Source organism: Cardiocondyla obscurior, linkage group LG13, assembly GCF_019399895.1.
Source record: "Cardiocondyla obscurior isolate alpha-2009 linkage group LG13, Cobs3.1, whole genome shotgun sequence".
NCBI lineage: Eukaryota > Metazoa > Arthropoda > Insecta > Hymenoptera > Formicidae > Cardiocondyla > Cardiocondyla obscurior.
The window spans coordinates 2,433,615-2,454,424 of NC_091876.1; the positions used below are offsets into that span (position 1 = coordinate 2,433,615).

The 20,810-nt window shown below is 37.5% G+C and overlaps 4 protein-coding genes across 8 annotated transcripts in view; 2 read left to right on the plus strand and 2 right to left on the minus strand.

Annotated features, from left to right (window-relative positions):
- Positions 1-41: 41 nt before the first annotated feature.
- Positions 42-2,966, minus strand: LOC139107464 (uncharacterized). Its single transcript, XM_070665089.1, has 4 exons — positions 2,575-2,966; positions 2,162-2,344; positions 986-2,024; positions 42-607 (listed from the first exon to the last, which is right to left on the minus strand). The coding sequence occupies exons 1-4, from the start codon at positions 2,782-2,784 to the stop codon at positions 525-527; spliced, it is 1,515 nt and encodes a 504-aa protein (XP_070521190.1). The 5' UTR covers positions 2,785-2,966; the 3' UTR covers positions 42-524.
- A 196-nt stretch (positions 2,967-3,162) lies between these two features.
- On the plus strand, positions 3,163-4,506 carry Lsn (vacuolar-sorting protein SNF8). The gene has a single exon (XM_070665094.1). The coding sequence runs from the start codon at positions 3,325-3,327 to the stop codon at positions 4,078-4,080; it is 756 nt and encodes a 251-aa protein (XP_070521195.1). The 5' UTR covers positions 3,163-3,324; the 3' UTR covers positions 4,081-4,506.
- Positions 4,507-4,553: 47 nt separating this feature from the next.
- On the minus strand, positions 4,554-7,270 carry LOC139107459 (sodium channel and clathrin linker 1). 2 transcript variants are annotated; one of them, XM_070665083.1, is made up of 7 exons: positions 7,066-7,270; positions 6,927-6,999; positions 6,354-6,837; positions 5,261-6,275; positions 5,014-5,142; positions 4,750-4,914; positions 4,554-4,661 (listed from the first exon to the last, which is right to left on the minus strand). In XM_070665083.1, exons 1-6 carry the CDS (start codon positions 7,113-7,115, stop codon positions 4,755-4,757), a joined length of 1,911 nt encoding a protein of 636 aa, XP_070521184.1. In that variant the 5' UTR covers positions 7,116-7,270; the 3' UTR covers positions 4,554-4,661; positions 4,750-4,754. The 2 variants fall into 2 exon arrangements, with proteins under 2 accessions (XP_070521184.1, XP_070521183.1); XM_070665082.1 differs by having other exon boundaries at positions 4,554-4,914; positions 7,066-7,269.
- A 2,778-nt stretch (positions 7,271-10,048) lies between these two features.
- The window catches only part of Trpgamma (Transient receptor potential cation channel gamma), a 63,782-nt gene continuing 53,020 nt past the window's right edge, over positions 10,049-20,810 (plus strand). For all 4 annotated transcript variants that reach the window (XM_070665068.1, XM_070665070.1, XM_070665069.1 and 1 more), the window contains exon 1: positions 10,049-10,474. The gene's annotated coding sequence lies outside the window, so the exon portion shown is untranslated. The remainder of the gene's footprint in view (positions 10,475-20,810) is intronic.

Below are 20,810 nucleotides of genomic sequence, written 5' to 3' on the forward strand. Positions count from 1 at the left end.
TAATTAAATAGTGTACGCGTTAGACTTTACGTATACTTAAAGGTAGATAAGGCATTTGCTACGGAGACGGCGGCTAGCGTACGTGATTCTTCCTCTCTCTAACGTCCTCGGTCGCCGAGTACGGGAGAGATAGCATGTTCACCCTGTCCTCGACGACTGATGCTTCGTGGCACATTCACGCGCGTGCTTCATGTGAGACTCGACGCACACTATCATGTTCGTTAGCCGCCGTCGTCGAAGAAAATGCCACATCTGCTTTTTCAGTGTACACAATCCATACATTCACACATTCATGAACACATAAAAGTAAAATTTTCAAAATTAAATTTTTACTGTAAAGTTTTTTCAAAACTTGTTTTATTCATGAATATTTACACTGAAATATACATGTCATTTTATTGCATGATACACAAATAAAAAGTGAAAAATGTTAGATAAAAACAAAATAATTTCTTCATCAATGTGCTTTTTCTACATTTCATTAATTTGTATTGGATTAATTGACAATGCCACAAAAACTTCGTTTATAAATATATGTTCTGCTTAGTCTTAATAGTTCTTTTGTTTTTAAAATAATGTTCTATGTACTTTTTTACACACTCTTGTTCTGAAATATACAAACAGAAGAATGTATAAATATGTGACTATGAAATAGTGATCTAGCATATATATATAGAAAGAAGCAATACAAAGTACAAAATAGAATTATTAAATTCAAAACAATAAGGTAGTTTTCAACTATTTTTTATACGATATCGCGACAAGTTTCCCATCTTCTTGACGTTAATTAAAAATATTTAATTGACCGTAAAACGATATAATCACAGACACACGCATACATACATATTCAAAAGCATTTCTTTTTTTATTTATTATTTAATATTAGTGAAACATTAGCTTTATATTGTGGTTACTATCTTGAAAAAAAAAATTACTAATTTTTGAACACATTGAAAAACATATTCGATTAAGATCATTAACTTACCTGGAAAAGTATTCTCTAAAATAAGCATATCTGCGATGTATTTTGCAGCAGCTTTAAAGAGTTGACGATCTTTAATTCTTCTTTTTTTATAAAATGGCATTAAATATTTTACAATCCAAGGTGCTATTCTTTCTTTGCAAGCGGGTAAATGTTCTTCTATACAGATCGGTGAATCCGGCATCGATTCTTCTTCCTCAAATTCTCCAAATAATTGAAGGAATTTTTCTTTCACTCTTCCATGCCTTCGATAATTTTTTAACGATAATTCAGTCATTTTAGATTTCAATTTTGAAACTTGATGTACATGTTCTACAAACCAAACAGCATTTTTTTTTTGCTTTCGTTTGTTTTCAATAGTTTCATTTGCATTTAAGCCTTTTAATTTAATTGAGTTTTTTCTTCGCATTTCCTTATAACGACTGAGGCTAATTTTCCCATCATTTGTATTTAATTTTGCTATATTAAAGTTTTTAACATTATTACCTATTAAAATATTAAAAGGACTTGAGGTTGCAGTATTATCTGCTTCTAAACACATCTTATTAATTTCGTTATCGACATGTGCTTTAGTAATACCAGAATGTTTCTCAATTAATCTTGTAAGATCATCATCGCTTTCATCACTTTCACAAAACATGTCTTGCATGTGTTGTAATAAAGAATCTTGAGAATTTTCATCTTCATTTTTAATAGATGCAATATCTATTGTAGAAGAATCAATCTGATCTTTATATTTTTGACTAGCGTCGTTAGATTCTTCTTTTGTAATGCCATCCAGCATTTGTGTATCTGTTTTCTCATCTGATACAGCATTTCTTTCTTCACAGAAATTATTAGAATTTGTTGGAGACGTTATTTGCAATGACTTCTCACAATTGGGTGTAATTAAAGATACATTTTCTATATTTGTTTCTTCTGTATCCATCCATGTGTCATCAGTTTGCACACCAATATCAATTCTATCTTTAGGTGTTTCTAAAAATATTACTAACTTTTTATATGCTTTCTTTTTGGTGGTGTGTGATTTCACATCTGCAATCTACAAAGGTAAATTACATTACATATACATATAACAAATAATATATAACAATAAAGTATTAAATAAATAAAACTCAATAACTTTGATTATTTTCAAAATACATTAACCACAGTAGAACAAATTTTAAATTATCTTACCATTTTCAGCATATTTTGTCTATATAAACAAGTGTCTAGTGCCAATTGAACAGCATGTAATTCCATTTGATCTGCATATTTTTTTAGTTCCACATTTGGTACATCATTAACACTTTGTGTGTAACAAGTTGTATAATTACTGAGTAAACATTTATACAGATAAGATAAGTATACAGTTCGGACCTATACAAATATATTAAATTATATCACAAATATTTAATAACATAAAATCATTGGCAATTTTTAAAAAGCATACATATTATAGATGAGTTTTTTTAAAAAAAGATGTGATAAATCAAATTTTATTTTAATTTAGTTTTTACATTAAGCTTTTCGAACAAAGGAAATATAATCTTTTACTATCTGTTTAAAACGAAAAAATTTGTAAATGTATATACACAAAAGAGACATGCCATTGTAGTGAGATGTAAAAATTCATTGTTGAATTTATCGTAAATGATAGACTTATTTTCAGAAAGCGATGGCAAGGGCACAAACGTCGAGAAGTTGTCCGTGTTATCCGAGCTAATATCACTCTCATTATCAGTGCAATTAACGTTCTGTTCTTTTTCGATGTGATCAGTCGTCATTATAAAGAACGTCTTGGAACTGTCACACCTCATGACATAAATTAATATGTTTATACACTTCTATCAATAATATAATTCTTAATCGATACAATTATACATCGTGTACACGTTAATACTTGCAACAACTTTATCAATAAGTCAAATTAATATGACTGAAACAAACTGTCGTTACAAAAAAGGACCAGCGTTTCTCTCATATCCTACGTCAGAGTTACCAATCAGGAATTGTAAACAATTTGATTTTTGATTGCCATCACTGGAATATACTACGACATGCAATAGCACTAGTGTCGCGATCGGCCATACATGTATAGACCAATGAGCGCTCAGTAAGTAAGATATTTTCAGATCTTAAAGAATGCTCGAATCAGATGTAAGAGCTCACTGAGCGATTATTTGCTGAACGCACGCAATTCTCTCGAGTGTTTCATTATCAAAATCATAAAGATCGACATAACTTAACCAATCTCAGACAAGTCTCTCTCTAATAAGCCTGATATAATTAAATGCCGACAAGTTCGGTTTCGAGAAGTCGAGCTCGAGTTCTCTGAACGTCAGAGAAACGTTGGAAAAATGAGACGCAAAGCGGGAGTGGGTGCGATACACAAGCAGAAATTGGAACAGGAAAAGTACAAGGACAAGGGCACGGAGATTCAGGAGAATCAGTTCGAACAGATGACCAAACACATGGAGACGTTCCGCGTGAACCTCGAGGAGTTTGCTTCGAAGCACAAGAATGAGATAAAGAAGAACGCACACTTCCGACGGCAGTTCACAGAGATGTGTGCGTCGATAGGCGTAGATCCTCTGGCGTCCGGCAAAGGATTCTGGTCAGTGCTGGGCATCGGCGACTTCTATTACGAGCTTGCTGTCCAGATCGTTGAGGTCTGCATGGCGACGAACTACAAGAACGGTGGTCTGATATCGCTGGACGAACTAAGAACGCGTTTGATTCAAGCCAGAGGCCGTAGGAAGGAACATCAGGAGATTACGAACGAGGATCTGCTGGCTGCCGCAAAGAAGCTGAAAATATTCGGGAACGGTTTCTCTGTGGTTCCTATAGGCAGGGGGAAATATTTAGTACAGTCAATACCCGGTGAACTTAGCATGGACCATACTGCAGTGTTACATCAGGCTAGTTTATCGACAAATGCGTACGTTTCGAAATCTATTCTGTGCAAAGAATTAAGGTGGGAAGAGGACAGAGCTCAAAAGGCTCTGGACCATATGATGAAGGAGGGACTAGCTTGGTTGGACAGGCAAGCAGAAGACGAGACATTATATTGGTTTCCTAGTTTATTTACAGCTTGCATTGTTTCCAAAGAGTGAATAAAAGTGTTGATGTTGTAAATAGATAGATAGGAAATAATTAAAAAATAGAATTAAAGTTGTTTTTCAAGATTTGTATCTCTTCGATAAATGGAATTAGTTGTTAATCGATATTGCGACACATGAGATACGTTGTGATTGTTTTATATTTAACATTGGATATTGTCATCTGGTTTCCAATCCTTGTACGCGGAAAACAGATAAAGCGTTTGCTGCGCCGACGGGCAGCTACCGAACGTGACATAGAGTCGTGTGCGTCGAGTTTCATATGTTCCGCATGTATATACCGCGCCGGCCGGATTGCCGAAGACTGATTTTTTTATATGTGCCGCATGTATTTACCGCGCCGGCCGGATTGCCGAAGACTGATTTTTTACATGTGCCGCATGTATTTTCCGCGCCGGCCGGATTGCCGAAGACTGATTTTTTACATGTGCCGCATGTATTTTCCGCGCCGGCCGGATTGCCGATGATTAATTTCCCCTCTCCGTTTTCTCATTCCCTGCCTCCGCAGCATAGGATTACGTACGCTAGCCGCTGTCGCCGCAGAAAACGCTACATCTGCTCTTCGATGTACATAACTAAGATCATAAAAGACGAAAGAAAATATAAAAAAAAAAGATAATGCAGTTTTCGTGTGATTAAATATTTCTAAAATATTATACAGACCTGTGTTAAATAGTATCTGTTTTAAATTGAGCAAATTCCTGCTTGCAAAGTAAGAGTGTTTTGTGTAGTTCGGCATTTTCATTTTGTAATAATTTAATTTTTCCACGTAATTCTTTTGACTTTATTTGGAATCGTACTGTCAAGGATTTTGCTTCGTCTCTCCATCTTAAAATAAAATAAAATTTTATTATTTAGGTACGTTTTAATTATAGATTTAAACAAAATTATATTTATTTATTAACTGTAAATATAATTATAGATTACCTTCTGCTTAATTTTTGATGAACTGTCACATGCTGAGTCATCTCTTTTATTTTTTTATCGAAGTAATTCTGTTGCTTATTCAATTGTTCAGTTAACAGAGACTGCCAATTATGGTCCATATTTTCAACTCTATAGATTATAGATTTTTGAGCACGTCCAAAGCAAGAGTTTATTTATTTTACATAAGTGCAATATTGTAACGTTAATGTGCATAACAAATAAGATATTAAAATGTATAATAAAATACCGTATGTCTAAAGTATGTTTGCTTGTATCTGGTTGATGTTGCGAAGAAACTTGTATTGGTGAAATATTGATGCCTGATTTACCCTCTGTTATATAATTCTCTTTCAAAAGATTGGCTTCTAATTCGCAAATTTTAGTTTCCAATGTGCATCGCTCGTAATCCCTTTTATGTATTTCACGATCAAAAGCCATCTGCAACGATTTCAATTCCGTCGCTAGAGATTCTTTATCGTCTGTAGCTTTGACTAATTGACCTTCTAAATTAACGTAGCGATCAATCGCGTCTTTCGTCTTTTCATCAGCTACCTTTATTCGATCTCGTACATCCATGGAATTTTCTTGTTGAAGTTGTTTTACTTTTTCATTCGAAATTACTAACTTTTCTTCTAAATTAACAATTTTTTCTTGTAGCCGTTGTATCTCAAAATTATGTTGTCTTTTGCACATCTCGTCGCAAGCCTCCAGCTTAGAATCTGTCTGTTTTAATGCTTGTTCGAAGGTAAAAATCTTTGCGGTTGATTTTTCCAATAAATTTTCAGAATTTTGATGCATCTTTTCCAATTCCTCCTCCGCTGATCTGTTGTCTCGTTGTAATCGATCCAATAGCATCACCTTCTCTCGCAATTCCGATTTCAATTCTTTAATCTCTAATAAATATTTCTTTACATTGTGTTCATGAGCGTTCCTCAATTTAATAATCTCCTCTTGTATCTTTATAGCGTGTTCCTCGCCAATAGAAACTAATCGAGCTTCCAACTTGGCGTTTTGCTCTGTAATTTGTGCCTCCCTTTGAAGTACAAAATCCTTTTCTTTTACAGCAGATTCTACTAGATCGAGGGTTTCGGCCATCTTATATTTAGTCTCTTCATTTTTTGCCATAATATTACTGGCAATTCTTCTACTCTCGGTTAATCTTTTTTCGAGGTCTGACTTGAAATGATTTAGCACCTGTACCTCTGCCTTCACAGCAGATAATTCTTCTCTCAATGATTGTATTGTCTGCTGACTGTTCCTATCTTTTAAATAAAATCACCGACATATTAATTCTCTTTTATATCTCAATAAAATTCAATTAAAATATATAAATTACCAACCTTTCTGTTGACTGTCTTGTTGGAGCTCCTGAAATCTCGTCGTTATTTCTTGTTTTTCTCGCTTTAAAGTTTCTATAGTCTCCTTACTCGACATCCATAAAGACTGCTGCTTCGCAAAATTTTCCTTAGCTTGAAGTAGCTTAGTTTCCAGAGTCTTTATAGCTTCTGAATATGATTGTCTAACATCTTTCAATTGTTCTTCATAAAATTTAACATCTCTGTTGTCTACTGGCCGAGTTTTTAATTCTTGTTCTAACGCGTCCACAGCTTTCATCGATACCTGCCACAATTGGATTGCAGAATCTTTCTCCATTTGTAGGACTGCAATGTGTTCTTTTAAATTCATGATTATTTTATTATGTACATCTTCACTGCCACATTCTTCTGAATGGATATGTGAAATGTGATCACGTATAGCATCACTGCTACTCTTATTATCAATGTGCAAAGCATGTAACTCAGAACGAATACCAGTTTGTTCTGCCTGCAAGAAATATCACCAAAAAATAACATTAGAGTTATTGTACTTATTAATAAAATCAAACTTGCATGAGGAAAAGCTAGAAAGGTTACCTTGCACATTTCCAATTCCCGTTTAAGCTCTTCGATAATATCATTGTATTCTTGAAGAATAACATGATGCTCTCTGAAAAATAATTATTATTTATCTGACAGAAAAATATACTCCAGATTTTCCTAACCTCACACTCACCCACGCTTTAGAGCGTTGTACTCCGAATCGAGCACCTTCGTCTCAAGCATATTTTTTTGTGACAGATTTATTAATTAAAAAAAGCAGATGACGTACGAAAAATTTGATCTTGACACCTGAATTACTTTCATTCAATTTATTCGACATTCGATAGCAGTCTATTCTTATTTACTTCGATTATCCATATTGATATAATGCAAACATACTGCAGTCATACATCGATAAGTGTAATGGACGGTAAAAAAAAAATTTATAATATATTCTGATGTAAGGAATTTTTTGCAAGTGTTTAATAATTATTGTTAATAATTTTTATATTTCTGATATATAATTTTATTATTTATGCTCTTTGCAAACGCGATATAAATTATAATAAATTATTTGTTGCGGTGAAATAAAATAAATATATATTTTAAAGAGAGTTACAACAAATAGGATGCATACATTAATTTATTGTAATTAATATAGTCTTGGTCTGTTCTAGAAATGCGATCAGCATTATCGACGGTGGATTTTCAGTTGGACACCGCATCCCGCGAGGCACCACTTTGACTCACATAGTGGCGGATACTACTCACCGCTTTACTTTAGAGTACTTCATATTGTTCGCAATGACGATCTGTGCACGAAACGGTAATAATTGTCGAGGCTTTTGTCACGATTCGCGATTATACGAACGAAATTCGCAGTGCGGACGAACGACAAGACACCGAGTCGTACTTCCCCGTCTCCCGCTTTACGAGCGTCAATCCTCCAGTTCAAAATCCTCTCAATCGCATAATTTGACTGTAATACGCGAACGGGATCATCTCCGAGGTCTCAACTCGTCCCTTCGGACCTTCACTGGGTAAGGGGCAGGGAACGCCAAAGTGTGCCTGCCATGAAGTTCACCGTGCAACCTGTGAATTCGTCCCGCCATTTAGACGTGTCCACGCTGCATTTGCGTAAGTTAGCTTGCGGAATACGCGAGCGGGTTCGAAGCTCGGGGCCTTCTCTCGCGTTATTCGTGCGTCGTAGCGTGATAAGATTGTCGTGTATGTGGTTATGATATTGTATGGTCATGTAATAATATTGTATGTAATAAAGTTGTACGATCATGTATTTTAATGATTAATGAGGACCACGAAAAATGAGAGAGAGAACACTCTTACTACTTCCTCCCCCCCTCGTCTTCTCGATCACCACCGTCCCTCTGGGCTGGGCGTAAAAGGTGGTGATCGAGAAGACGGGGGGGAGGAAGCAGCAAGTGGGACTGTTCTCTCCTTCAGTTCTCGGTGATTCTCGGCGGTCGGCGCTTCGCGGTATATTCATATTTATCTCTCAATGTATGTATCAATGTAATTGTAATAAACGTTTTTATGAACAGGCTGCGCACGCGGAAAGGACAACGGAAAAGGAAGCTGTAGGCGATAACCAAACGATAGATAAGGTAATTGTTTCCTGATTGTAAAATTAAATAATTATTTATCTGTATTTATCTGTACAACACTCGCACTTTGTGTGCTACTGGTATTTTTTTTAATTGATTAAAAAAAAATAGTTGCACAATAATGCATTAATATAAAAGATTTTTATACATTTAATTAATAATACATTTAAAAAGGTAAAAATTGATCGGAAATAAAATAATTCTTTTAATAAATATCTAACAAAAAAAACTGAGAGCGCATATTAAATATTATTGAAATTTATTAATGTAATATATTAATATTACATAATATTAATATTACTTGATCTAAAAATGTTGCAGATTCACAAAATTTACGGCTTCAACGGAGATTAAAAAACAAGTTCGAACGGTCCACTTTTTAAACAATCGAAAGGTCCGGAATGAGTCGCGCATTTACCGCGTTTTTTAAACTTCGTTTAATTTTAACTTCACGTAATTTCAATTTCGAAAGTGCCGTATAAAGTTTCGTACGATAATCGTATAATGATAATTAGTTTGTTCGCGATTATAATTAATCATGTTACGCGAGTGTTAAGCGAGCGTAATCAAAAAGTGTCGTCACCGATATTAATTATACGAACCGCAGTCGGTTCGTCGGTCGGGGGGTGTTCGCGAGTGACTTGTGGAAGGATGACTCAACACTACCCAACTGAGAGGAGGAGCAGGCCCGGGGGGCATCAGGCATCGGCGGAGCAACTTTTAAGTAAGTACAAATAAAAAAAAAAAATTTTTTTATTTTTATTAATCCCATTAATGAAATGACATGTCTACAATAATTTTGTCTTTTTTATGTTACAGTCACCGGCAGCATTTACAACTCCGCTGAAGCTCATGCAGATCGGTGAGTAGCATCATTTTTTTTTTGTAATAATTGGGATCTCTAAAAAAATAACCCGTGCGTGATTTCTTCTTGTAATGTATCACGCGTTATCAAGTACGTTTCAACGTTCGAGCTTACCACCCGCGACCTTCCCGGATGTTCTAAACATACTTATTCCAGCGTGCTTACGCGATTAGTTTTTGCGAGTATTTTACGAATATCAATTCGCGTAGGATTAACTGTTACGATTAACGATCTGCGAGCTACGGCTGTGTGTCGACACGGATATTTCGCGAGCTTTACTCCGTCCGTTTAGGGATCGAAGCGATAGGAAATGAGAGCTATACGTCGTTCCATTTCCACATTTATTGCCGGCACTTACTTCTTTAACGATTCTCGTAGAATACACTTGGAACTCGGCGCATTAATTTTTTCGCCTGGTTTAAGGGCAATTTCGATCATTTCCGGATTGAGAGAATTGCTTCTAGTACAAAATGACGAAGTACTTGAAAAAGGTTTAAGTGTAGGGAATTAAATCCTTCGTAGGTAAGATGAAAGGGAATATTTCTGATTCCGATTACATTGACAGTGATGGGAAAGAGGTATGAGGTACGAAATGGTGATAGGATTCTAGTCACAGGTATTATCTATCTGTCCGCATGATATCACGGAAAGACGGGGGGTGAAGGTGGGGGTGACTCCGAGAGAACGTCGGAACGCTTCGGTCCTTGCGCTCAGTCACCGCCCAAGCCCCGTCGCGACCGATACGTAGCGGAGTTGCGGGAGAACGAACGAGAAAGAGTTGCGCGACCGCATGTATCTCTTCGCGTTGCATGTAACGTAACCTTTATCGGCCGCGATCTCTTTCATCCCGGTCCCCCGCGGTTTCCGACCGATTCAGTGATTGCCTCTCCCCCGCGCGCGATACCCGCGTCCGGTCGGTCGTCCGCGAGCAGGACTCTGAGCCAGTTATCAGCCTCCTTATCTTTTGAAACTAACGCGGGGAGTGAAGTAGTGGTGGTGCCGCTGTGTCGTGGTGGGATACCTGCCGGCGCGGATTCCGAAGGTAACGCGTTCCTCTGGAGGCGCTCAGGAGACAGTCAAGATCCATCGCCGCCCGGAGATGTCGGAAAGTCAAGGTCAGTGGTACTGCCGCGGTTGCGGTCCAGCGTGCACGCGTTTAGAGGGGCGTGTGCGAATTTTCAGGTCGAGCCGATCGGGCACGTTAGCATTCGATTCCCGCGAGAAATAGTTTAGGGTTCACTTTTCCGGCGAGCGATCTTTCGTCAGCGCGAAGGGATGGTGAGATAGAAAATAATAGGAGCGAGATCTGAGATCTCGAATCGTTTGACTTCCGTCGCGCGGAGTTTTGGTAGGAGCGTGGATCGTTTTATAGGATTTCCTTTTCTTCCCCGGGGCTTCCACTTCTCGAGAGAAAATATAGCGGCGCCGGATAAGAGATGCTCTCTTTTTTTTTTGACGACGCGCGAAAAGTTAGCGGAATAAATTCGAGCAAACGGAAGTGGGTCACTGTGAGAGTTCTTAATTTAATATCCCAGGTTTATTTCCCAATTCCTCTATTCATTCGTCGCGATATCCATGTATTAAATACAGCGCGCAAGATGTTCCGGCTCTGGCGGTATTAATTGTTTAATGTAGTCGGAATCGTCTTCGGAGATCCGTTCGGCGATGCGTTCATCAAGACTCCTGTCATTAACGGTTTAATACTACAGGAACTGGTAACGAATCAATATTACATCGTGTTTTATTAGCCCCTATGGATTCATCATGTAATCTCTGGGTATTATGCCTCGCGCAATCATGTTAACCCATTTGCATCCGCAATTGCGACTGTGTAAATCCGAAATTAGCCTTTCGGGTTTTGTCGTTTATTAACAGTCTTTCAAGTAAATCAAATTAATTAAATAATTCATTGCGACAAAATTATTTGTGCCCTACGCAACAGACAAGTGTCTGAATTTATCTTGAAATAAATAAATTATCTATTTTAAATTATAACGTAACGTCAGAAGACCTAACAATTTTTTAGTGCATTTCAGTCGATGCATTTATGGTTATGTAATTTAAATACGCAATATATTTTATCGAGGCACGCGAATGATGTAATCTCAATCGCTAATAATTTCGAAATTAATTTATGTTGACTTGATTAACGCATAGTCAATAAAATTCTTCCTCAAAGAGAATTACTTTGATACGAAATCATTCGCGAATCATTTTTATTTATGCCGATGCGCGGAAATAAACTTCTTGTTCTATTTACGCAATTTTTACTCCGCGGAATTTTGGAAAATTCTGAAAAAAAAAAAGAAAATTTCGTAGACCTTTTTATCTCGAACATTTTATCGTACAACATGAGGGACACCGTGTAGGGACAAAAAAGAATTGCAGGCTTGCGACGTTTACGACCTCGTTGCGAGCAACTTCTTTGATTAACATCGCTGGGACGCGCGTTCATAACTGCAGTTCTTCCGAAGTTCCTGTCACAGGGACAATTTTGCGGAACTCAACTTAGTTAGAGCTCATCTTCAGCCAACTTTTGAAAATCGTGCTCTGATACATTCGCGTATCTTCTCCTCCGTTTCCCCTAATCTCTCGTGATTTCACACCGTTTGTCGTTCGCTTGATCCCTCGGTGTATCGACAGGAAAAATCTTGCTAGGTATTTCACGTGGGATTTGATCGATCAACCGGCAAAATGGACAATTCCACTGTAAAGTGTCGGGGAAAGTTAATTTAACTTTCCAGCTGTTTGCTACTTGAAGGTACTCTTATTGTCACGAAAACTGTCAGGTGGAGTTTGAGTTCCGAATTTCTGTCTAGGATTGCATAACGATGCTAGTGCTACTCGAAGATAACATTCAATCAATCGGGAACAAGTTTCAATTAAATTGGAATCTATGTCGTTGTTGCGAAAATGAAATTCAATACATAAGTAGTATGCTTTCAGCGTGAAAGAAAAAGATTTATATAGCGTACCATTAAAAAAAATATATATAGAGTACATTAATTACGTGATTATGAAAGAGAAGCATTTACGTGCGTTATCTTGTTTCAAGTTGATATTCTATAAAAATTATGCATTACGTTGATTTTTAATTAATTATTAAATTTGTATACTTTACAAGAACATGGATACTTAAATTTACATTTGAAAAGGTAGCTTAACGTAATATCAAAAGACTGATAAAGTGCGTCAGCGAATTATGATAAATTTCTAACATCGTAAATTTTTGTTGGAAATATTCTGTATATACGTAATGTAAAGTGAGCAATGATGCCGCGAAACATTAATTACGTCGCGCTAATTTTGCATTGTAATGCTCGCCGTTCTCTATTCGTGCAATTCACAAGTACGCAGTACCATTTCCTCACCGGTGAAAATATGTCCCACACGCATGGGGAATCGTGAGTCATAAATTCGAGTCGATGTCATTTAATTATCTCGCCTTTCGCTACACACCTATCGCTCTCGGGACGTGACGAATAAAGAACGTGACGTAACGAAGTACGAAGAATTTGTTAAACTGGAATAATAACGAGTACTTACTTTTTTTCCCCATTATTTTTCTAAATTGTATATATTAAGAGCTTCACATTTTTTTTTCCCCCTCGCTTCTTTCTTTGTGGATTTATTAATCAATTCTACATTTAAGAGTAAACTCGACCGTTAATTTAATTTTTTTTTTTAATTATATTTTTCGAAACACATATAAACGAAAAATTTTATCTGTCGTTTAATTCTTAAGATGGTTCGCCTGTATAATTTAATGTTTATTAAGAGAAAATTAGATTTAAGAAGTTTTTTTTTGAAATTAAATTAAATATTAAAAATTGCGGAAAGAAAAGTACGGATTAAACTCGGATTAAAAAAAAAAAGGGAAAATTGGTATGAAAATGATCGAACAAAGCTTGCGGTTGAATGAAAATGTACTTGGGGTATATAGTACTCTATATAAAGTGTCCAAGATTTATTGTGCCCACCACTTTCTAACTACGGGTCGTTTGATCAACTTGGGACCGACTTCTTTATGTAAAAGCAATGGAAAGTCATTGTTTTAACTTGATCGTTGCAACTTTTTACTTTGCTGCGTTAATTATCTTAACAATTAAACTTTAATCCACGCGAAACTCAAGATATGATTCGATAGAAATCGACTAGAAAACAATGTTCCGTTGCCGTATCTCTTCTCAGAGAAGAACTTTATTCTTCCAAATCCTCTTTTTCACTCTCGACGGCTTTACGAATTAATGTAACTCGTTTAAAAAGTATTAATATAATGTAATTAAAGTAGTAAAGCAATTATAATTTTCAGTGAGTTTCGCAAACGAGAAGAGAAAAGTTAAATATCTTTCTATAAGATTTTCCGCGCTCGCGAAAGCCATTTTCTCTTTGTAATGTAACAATTATTGATACATCGTAAAATGCATTCTGTATCCATGTTCTTAGAAAGCGACCATTTACTTTCAATAATATACAACGTGGATATATACCTATTTTTCTTTATGCTGCTAACGATTTGTTTCGTACGTAACACGCTCCCGGCCGCTTCTCTCGCGGCTCTATATTTTCGCTCCATATTTTAAATGCAAACAGACCGGCAAAAGAGATACGCGGGCGCGATCACGACCACGAAAGTAAGGCCAAGAGCTACTAATAATACGGGTAATGGAACCGCGAATTTACGTGATTTATCGTTCTCGAGATAATCGAAGCGGAATACATCGCCTGCGCATTGATCTGTTTATTTGTACGTCAATCCGCGGGGATACGTTTGATCGATTTTGACATGTTTGCCAGAGTCCAAAGGGATCTATGCATCTGGACGTTTCGGGTAAAAGTGTTCGTTTATCGATTTCTCTCCCTTTGAGCTCAGCACGTGCACCCGGCGATGCGCGCCGCGTGACTGGAAGGATACTGAAATTTAATAAGATATTGACATTTTTATATATCTTGCACTGTGAATATTACAAGTATCGACGCTGCTCGACGTTCCTTTTAAAAGTAAGTGCCGCGGCACGTTACAGATAACGAGAAATTATATCGAAACGCGAAACGTCTATAAGTTCGACGATAAAAAAAAAAAAAAAAAAAAAAAGCTTAAATGAACAGACGTTTGTATTTATTTCGTTATTACATCCCCTAGTAGTTCTTGTTATTTTTGCGCCTACATGCAAGAGCACAGTCGCGCTCGCCCTTCGCGTCACACGTTTTGCAGCATTTTATTCGCGGGATTTCCGCGCGTGTCTTGCAAATTTACATGTCGCGGGATAATGTTGCCGTAATAATATGCATGTATTCCGCTTACATCTTCGCGCGCATATTTTTATACTTTGTCGCGTGTCGCCGGTTGTTTTGCGACGCAACTAAAGCGGCTGATACGATTTAACGTTTCTGCTCTCGTGCAATAATGCGTTGTTATAGGTGCAATTTTCATTTATGTATCCTGAAAGTCGCGCGTCGCCCAGTCTTCACGCATTAGTCACTTTGGTGGCTTTATCCTCTCTTTTCGCGACGTTTCTCAACGCCGCGGTAGAGCTCCGATGACGTTCGTAAACTTTGTTGTAAAACGCGCTCGTGTTGGGCGATTTGCCGTAAAGTCGTAAAGAAGAAAAACGCGTTCCGCCCGAAGTTTAACCCGAATGACTGGCATAAGCGGATCCACCTTTCTGGTTTCGGCAGAAGGCTTAAACTTTCTTTATAAAATATGGAGCTATTTAAATCTTTATATAAACCATTTAAGCTTGGCGGAATTTTCTTTTAACTTTTCTTTCTTTTTTAAATCAAAGTATTCAATAAATTGTGTACACATTTTAGTTTGGACACTCGAGTATTAAAAGAATTTTTATGAACATAAATAACGCTGAAACCTCTTTCTCTTTTTTTTTCTTTTAATATTTCAAATTAATTATATTCTCTCTCTTTAATTTCGTTAAAAAAATAACCGTTGTGGAATAAACTGCGGAAAGTGTCTTTTGTAATGGAATTAAGATACGCCCCGCGGAAATGTACCGAGTGAAACTTTGTTTTTACACCTTTGCGAAAATAAAAATACGCGCCGTGGACACTGAGAAGATGTGCTAGAAGAGAGGGCTATATTAATTAAACCAGGGAAGGCGAGCTCCTTGCGCCCTGAAGAACGTAAAATAAATAGCTAAAAGATCGCTATAATTACATCTTCAGTCGCTCGGCGAAGTTTTCTTTCTTGAAAAAAAAAAAAAGCTGAAAGGCACATTAACCCCTTCAACGACAGTAGATATTAAAATTCTCGTTATAGTTCACCGCACTCGCGCGCAAGGGACTTCTGCTGAAGAAGTTTCGCGCTGATCCACTTTTTAAATGTCCGCGTGGCCTCTTCTCGTCCCTTTCTCATGAATCTCGTCGCTTGGAAAATCCTTTTATTATGCTATATACGTAGTTCTTTATTGAATCTGGTATCAGGGTTATCTGGGTGTTCAATTATTCGGTTTATTCGAATCCGTTTCAGCGGCCCTTGCGTCGCTCAGGCGAGTCGAGAGCGTCCTCGCCATTTTAGGGACGATAAATAACACTTTTCGCGATTTTAACGACGCGCTCGCACTCGAGTTCACCGTGAGCGTAAAACTAATTACGCAAACGCATTGCGTGGACCCGTCGTCGGCGATATAACATTTTATAATAACGTTTGAAAAAGTCACTTCTTTCGCAAGACCTTAGTACATTCGAAACTTTCTACGAGTAAAGCTCGTTTCGCGAAATGCAAAAATATTTGTAATTTAAAACAGTTCGAGTGTTTTGATAACGCCGCGAAGAGCAGGCGCTTTCACGATCGTTTAAATTTAATTTTAATTTGTATCCCTCGCAATTTACCAGCGATAAATTAACATAAATAGTTAGGTCGGAGCGACGCTTGACAAACTAAGAAATACTTATTTCTGGTTTCGAAATTAAAGAAATCATACGTATATCGGTATACACGAAGCGTTTAAAATTATTAATAAAACTTCGTCGCAAATTACGGATGTGTTGAAGCATTTTTAAGTTGTCGTTTTCCATGCACGTCCCGCATTTATTCTTCGCATTCCGCCCACGGATGGCCGGTTGTGTTTAAACCGTGCGTAATATGCGCGTTGTATCGCACGTAACAATGTTCGCCCGGGAAAATCTGCGGGATTAGGGGTTCGCACGAGTTTGCAATTGGCAGAAACGATCCGCGGTCGGTGAATAAAATGCAATATAGACAAGGGCGCCCGGGGAAGGGAGAAGAGGGGATCCTACGTTATTTCACTCCGTCGCGAGTAGATTCTACACGGGAGATCGCTCCTACCACCGATTTACTTCTGCGCCCGACATGTGTATCGCGCGCACGCGGCTATCTTGTTGCCATTTGCATGCTCGCAATTTGCATCGCGGTCCAATGCGAATGCAGATTAGAATGCGGCGCATCTCTACAGCGTAAATAGAAGTATATCGTGGGATCTCGCGCACCGCGCGTGTATGCGTGCAGAAACACCGATAAGCGAGTACGTTCAGGGTTTATCGCAATCGATCACGCATCGATGCGTGTTGTCTGCTACGCCGGATCGTCCCTTTGAGAATTAATCGCGCTTATCCGCGGGCGCGTGCTTTTATCTCGGTACGGAGCGTGCAGCCCGCGCCAAACGATCTCGCGTACCCGATCTCTTGACTTTCGGTTTCCTTTTACCCGAGACGATAAACGACAAATGTTTGCGCATCATGCGGGAACTCGAGGAGCGTCGCGACGCCTAACCAGGCATCGGCGCCCCGGACGGGCGTCGCCATTCTCATTGATCCCCTCCGCCCATTCGGGGCGATTCTGTCATCAAGGTCCGCGTTCCTCTTTGCTCGACACGTCGAACATTGCTCGTTTCAGACAATCTTGAAGCGACATTCACATCGGATATTAACAGCCCGTGGTAAAGAGAAGGGACTCCCTCTCTGTCTTTTTCTACTCGCCATTAAGTCATTTCAATAGCTTAACCCTCGGTATTACGCCGTTAAACAACGGACTGTAATAGATTTTTTTTATATACCGATTTTATAAATCAGAGAAAGAACAATAAATATTAATATAGATTTGCCTCTCTCTATCTCTCTTAAATTTCACAAAAATTGCGCACTCCAATTATAGTCGTGTAACTTTGTATACATATTAATAAAACAAAATAAAACGCCGATTATTAATGTTCGAATACATTGGTAGCGACTACTGCATCGTTGCAAATGTTGAGATATCGAATTTCGAACGTTTTATTTCCACGACATACTTTTCTGGAATAAATATTTTCGAATAGTGAAACATTAAAATTTATATTAAAGCATTACGGTTCTCCATTAAAATTGTACTTACTTGAATTTTGCAGAATAGCTGTTTAAATTAAAGAAAAGAAAATTAATATTTTACAATCGCGCGGAGAAGGTACGGATTTGGAGCTTGCATTTTGAAATTCGGGATTTGGCTCGGCAATAATATATCGTTTAGCTATCTGTCGGTGATCATTACAATTCTGTCTGCGAATGGAACGACGTAATCGAGGCGATTTCGAACGATATCATAAGTTCCTTCTGCAAATATATGCGGCATTGAAATTTCGCGCATAATTTAATGCGTATCGTCTGTACATCTGTTATACAGGCTTGCATGCGTAAACAATAACAGGTCAGAATCGTGATATGGATTTCCATAATGAGAACTGGAATTTGTAGCAACACGAGGGTTAGAGCCCAGTCGGCCACAATGACTGGATCTCTAAGCCCCACTATAATTGGACGTCGTACGTGCTTTTCGTACCGTATCTTTCGCCGCTTTATCGCGAAGTATCTACATATTACGATAACATCCGTAACACCTTGTTTTCGGTTAATTACATACGTATATATCTCTTTTGATAAATTGCTTGATAGAATTAAAGGTTATTTGCTAAGCTTTTAAATGCTCGAAATTCTTAAATTTATGCGTGGAACGAATAACGCGACTTGTTGCTCCGAAATCTACGCGAACGGAAACAGCCGTGATTATTCGATCGATGTATTCGTAAATGGAACGGACAAATTGTTAACTGATCTCATTCTAGATTAAAACTTTACTGTTTTCGAATAATCAAATACTATTTGAAACATGCATATTCCACAGTAGTTTCCTTTTTTTTTTTTACAATATATGTTGTATGTTGCGCGTGCAGGGGAAAAGGCAATTATTATTTTGGAAAAGTCAAAGGATATTATTTTATAGGTTCGTAGAAAAAAAAAAAATTGTAATCGTTTTATACGTCGCTCTATTCGTTTATTCATTTATTCGGCGATCTGATTACAGCAACGTGCTTTTGATTTCCTCGGTCTTCGATATCTTCTTCACGATTGTTCTTGACTGTAGGAGATACGGTCGCACCGGATATTAACTGAGTTCTCTCTCTTGATCTGCCAGCCTCAAACGCTGGAAATGACGTTTAAGTCGGAGTTGAAAATGCAAAGGAACGCATTTCGATATAATGTGTGGCACTTACGCGTTAAGTGGCCGTCCGTTCTAAACCGAAAGACAGATTATAGTACAATTTTAGTTGAAAACTATTTCCCTTTAGCGTGGAAAATGGAAGAGAATAGCCGTATACGTTCGGATGCTCTATGTACTGCAACGTAACGAAATATAAAAGACCAAGTTAAACGTAAATATATTGCAAAAAAAAAAAGTAAAAGGAAAAAAATGTAAAAGTTGTTAAATCCGTGGAGTCATTGTTCGTTTAATTAAATCTTCAAAATCTAATCTGGACGCTTGTCTCTAGCTGTTAACTTTTTTTTTTTTTTTTTTTTCTATCGGTTTTTTTCCCCCCTTTTCTCCTCTGCAATTCTGTCACTAATCCCGTCTAGTTAATTACACGAAATTGGAACCGACAAGCGAATGGACGAGAAAATCGCGTATCATCGCCGTCTGTCACTTCGCGAAGAATTCCTCTTTTTTTTTTTTTTTTTTTTTTTTTTGGAAAGCGAAACGCCGATTGTATCGCGAACGAATTTATAAAAATAGAATTTAGGATTGAAAGTCGTATTTAACATTTTTATGCATTTATTTATTTTATTTTATTTTTTTTCTTATTTAACATTAATGCGTGGAAATCAAAGTGCGGCATCAGCACCGATTAGGTCTTCAAAATGAGCGGCAGCTCGCGTTACGTTTCGTTCGAACTCTGATCTAAATATGATTTTATACGCATTAGCGAGGTAGGAACCATCGATGATTTGTGTCATGGTAATTCGGTGAATCAAACATTTTCTCGGCTGCATATGTTAACTCGACTCGTTCCAGTTAAGCTTCGGTCTAATGAACGACGGAGGTTTAGGCTGGGTGTATTTGCTTTGGAGTATTGACGAGCTTCGTATGCTAGCAAAAACGTCGAGGTTTCAAGGTTACTGTTCGACTCTCGCACTCGAGAAGATCCAGCGCGCCAATATAAATGTTTGACCATACGCTAGGATTCTCCCGGCTGAACTGAGTAACTTGCCGGATAAATATTGCCTCCCTTCGACAAAGCCTTCGAGAAACTGTATATGCTCTTTGTGCATACAAGAATCCACAGGATCAACCATTCCGCCGTTAAAAAAATATCGCTTCATGAAATGTTCGAGTCTAAATGGACACTTATTAAATATATATATATTTTTTTAAATTTTTTTTTGAAAGACTAAGCTATTCGAAAAATATAATAATTACAGGAAATTTATTTGTACGTATTAACTATTTTTTAAACGAGACTATTCCGTGGAAAGTCTCGCCTGATTAATTCCTATACATATAAATGCGGCCTTGGTGCCGCTCATGAATTCGGCAACAGCTGCAAGCAATCCGCGAGTTTGTATACATCTCATCCGGGTAGGAATTGTGGAATCTTCTTGAAACTAGGGCCATTGTCGTGGGAGACAGTCATAATTATAAAGACGACTCGTCAATTAAATCGGCTAAGTCCGAGGGAATTGCCATTGCAAAGACAATCCGCCGGACATTTTTCAGTTCTTGTCCGAGAGAAATCTTAATTCTGTAAATAAATGCGAATAAATTGCGAAATTTCTTTAGCGAGACCTTCCGGCGGACAGGTGTAAGTGCTTGCGGTTTGCAGGCACAAAGTAACGACGGTTTTAACCCGTAATCGTGCTTACGCTTTGCGTGTTTTATCATCCGGGTTGAATTTAAAGAGAAGTAGCGAACGTAAAGAGTCCCTCGAGACACGCATCCGTGTTAAGTTCCTGGAACGTATTCAAGCGATTTTATGTAAAAAGGTCGTGGAATGAAGGCGAGCTTAGCGTGGAATTGTTGGGCGATTTAAGTCATATTAATTTCAGCAAAGGAGTAATCTAAATTAAATCGTATACCGTGAAATTAAATGTGACAATAAAAATATTTATTTGTTAATTCTTCCGATACAAAAAAAAAACATTGTAATTAAAAAATAATAAAAATACAAA

Bases quoted from the DNA above. Each gene is read 5' to 3' on its own strand.
- LOC139107464 (XM_070665089.1), bottom strand. From the start codon at position 2,784: ATGAGGTGTGACAGTTCCAAGACGTTCTTTATAATGACGACTGATCAC. The intron at 2,345-2,574 runs GCATGTCTCTTT...ATATTTGTATAG, and splicing joins TTTTACATCTCACTACAATG to GTCCGAACTGTATACTTATC. The intron at 2,025-2,161 runs GTAAGATAATTT...TTACCTTTGTAG, and splicing joins GACAAAATATGCTGAAAATG to ATTGCAGATGTGAAATCACA.
- Lsn (XM_070665094.1), top strand. From the start codon at position 3,325: ATGAGACGCAAAGCGGGAGTGGGTGCGATACACAAGCAGAAATTGGAA.
- LOC139107459 (XM_070665083.1), bottom strand. From the start codon at position 7,115: ATGCTTGAGACGAAGGTGCTCGATTCGGAGTACAACGCTCTAAAGCGT. The intron at 7,000-7,065 runs GTGAGTGTGAGG...ATTATTTTTCAG, and splicing joins TACAACGCTCTAAAGCGTGG to AGAGCATCATGTTATTCTTC. The intron at 6,838-6,926 runs GTAACCTTTCTA...TATTTCTTGCAG, and splicing joins GGGAATTGGAAATGTGCAAG to GCAGAACAAACTGGTATTCG.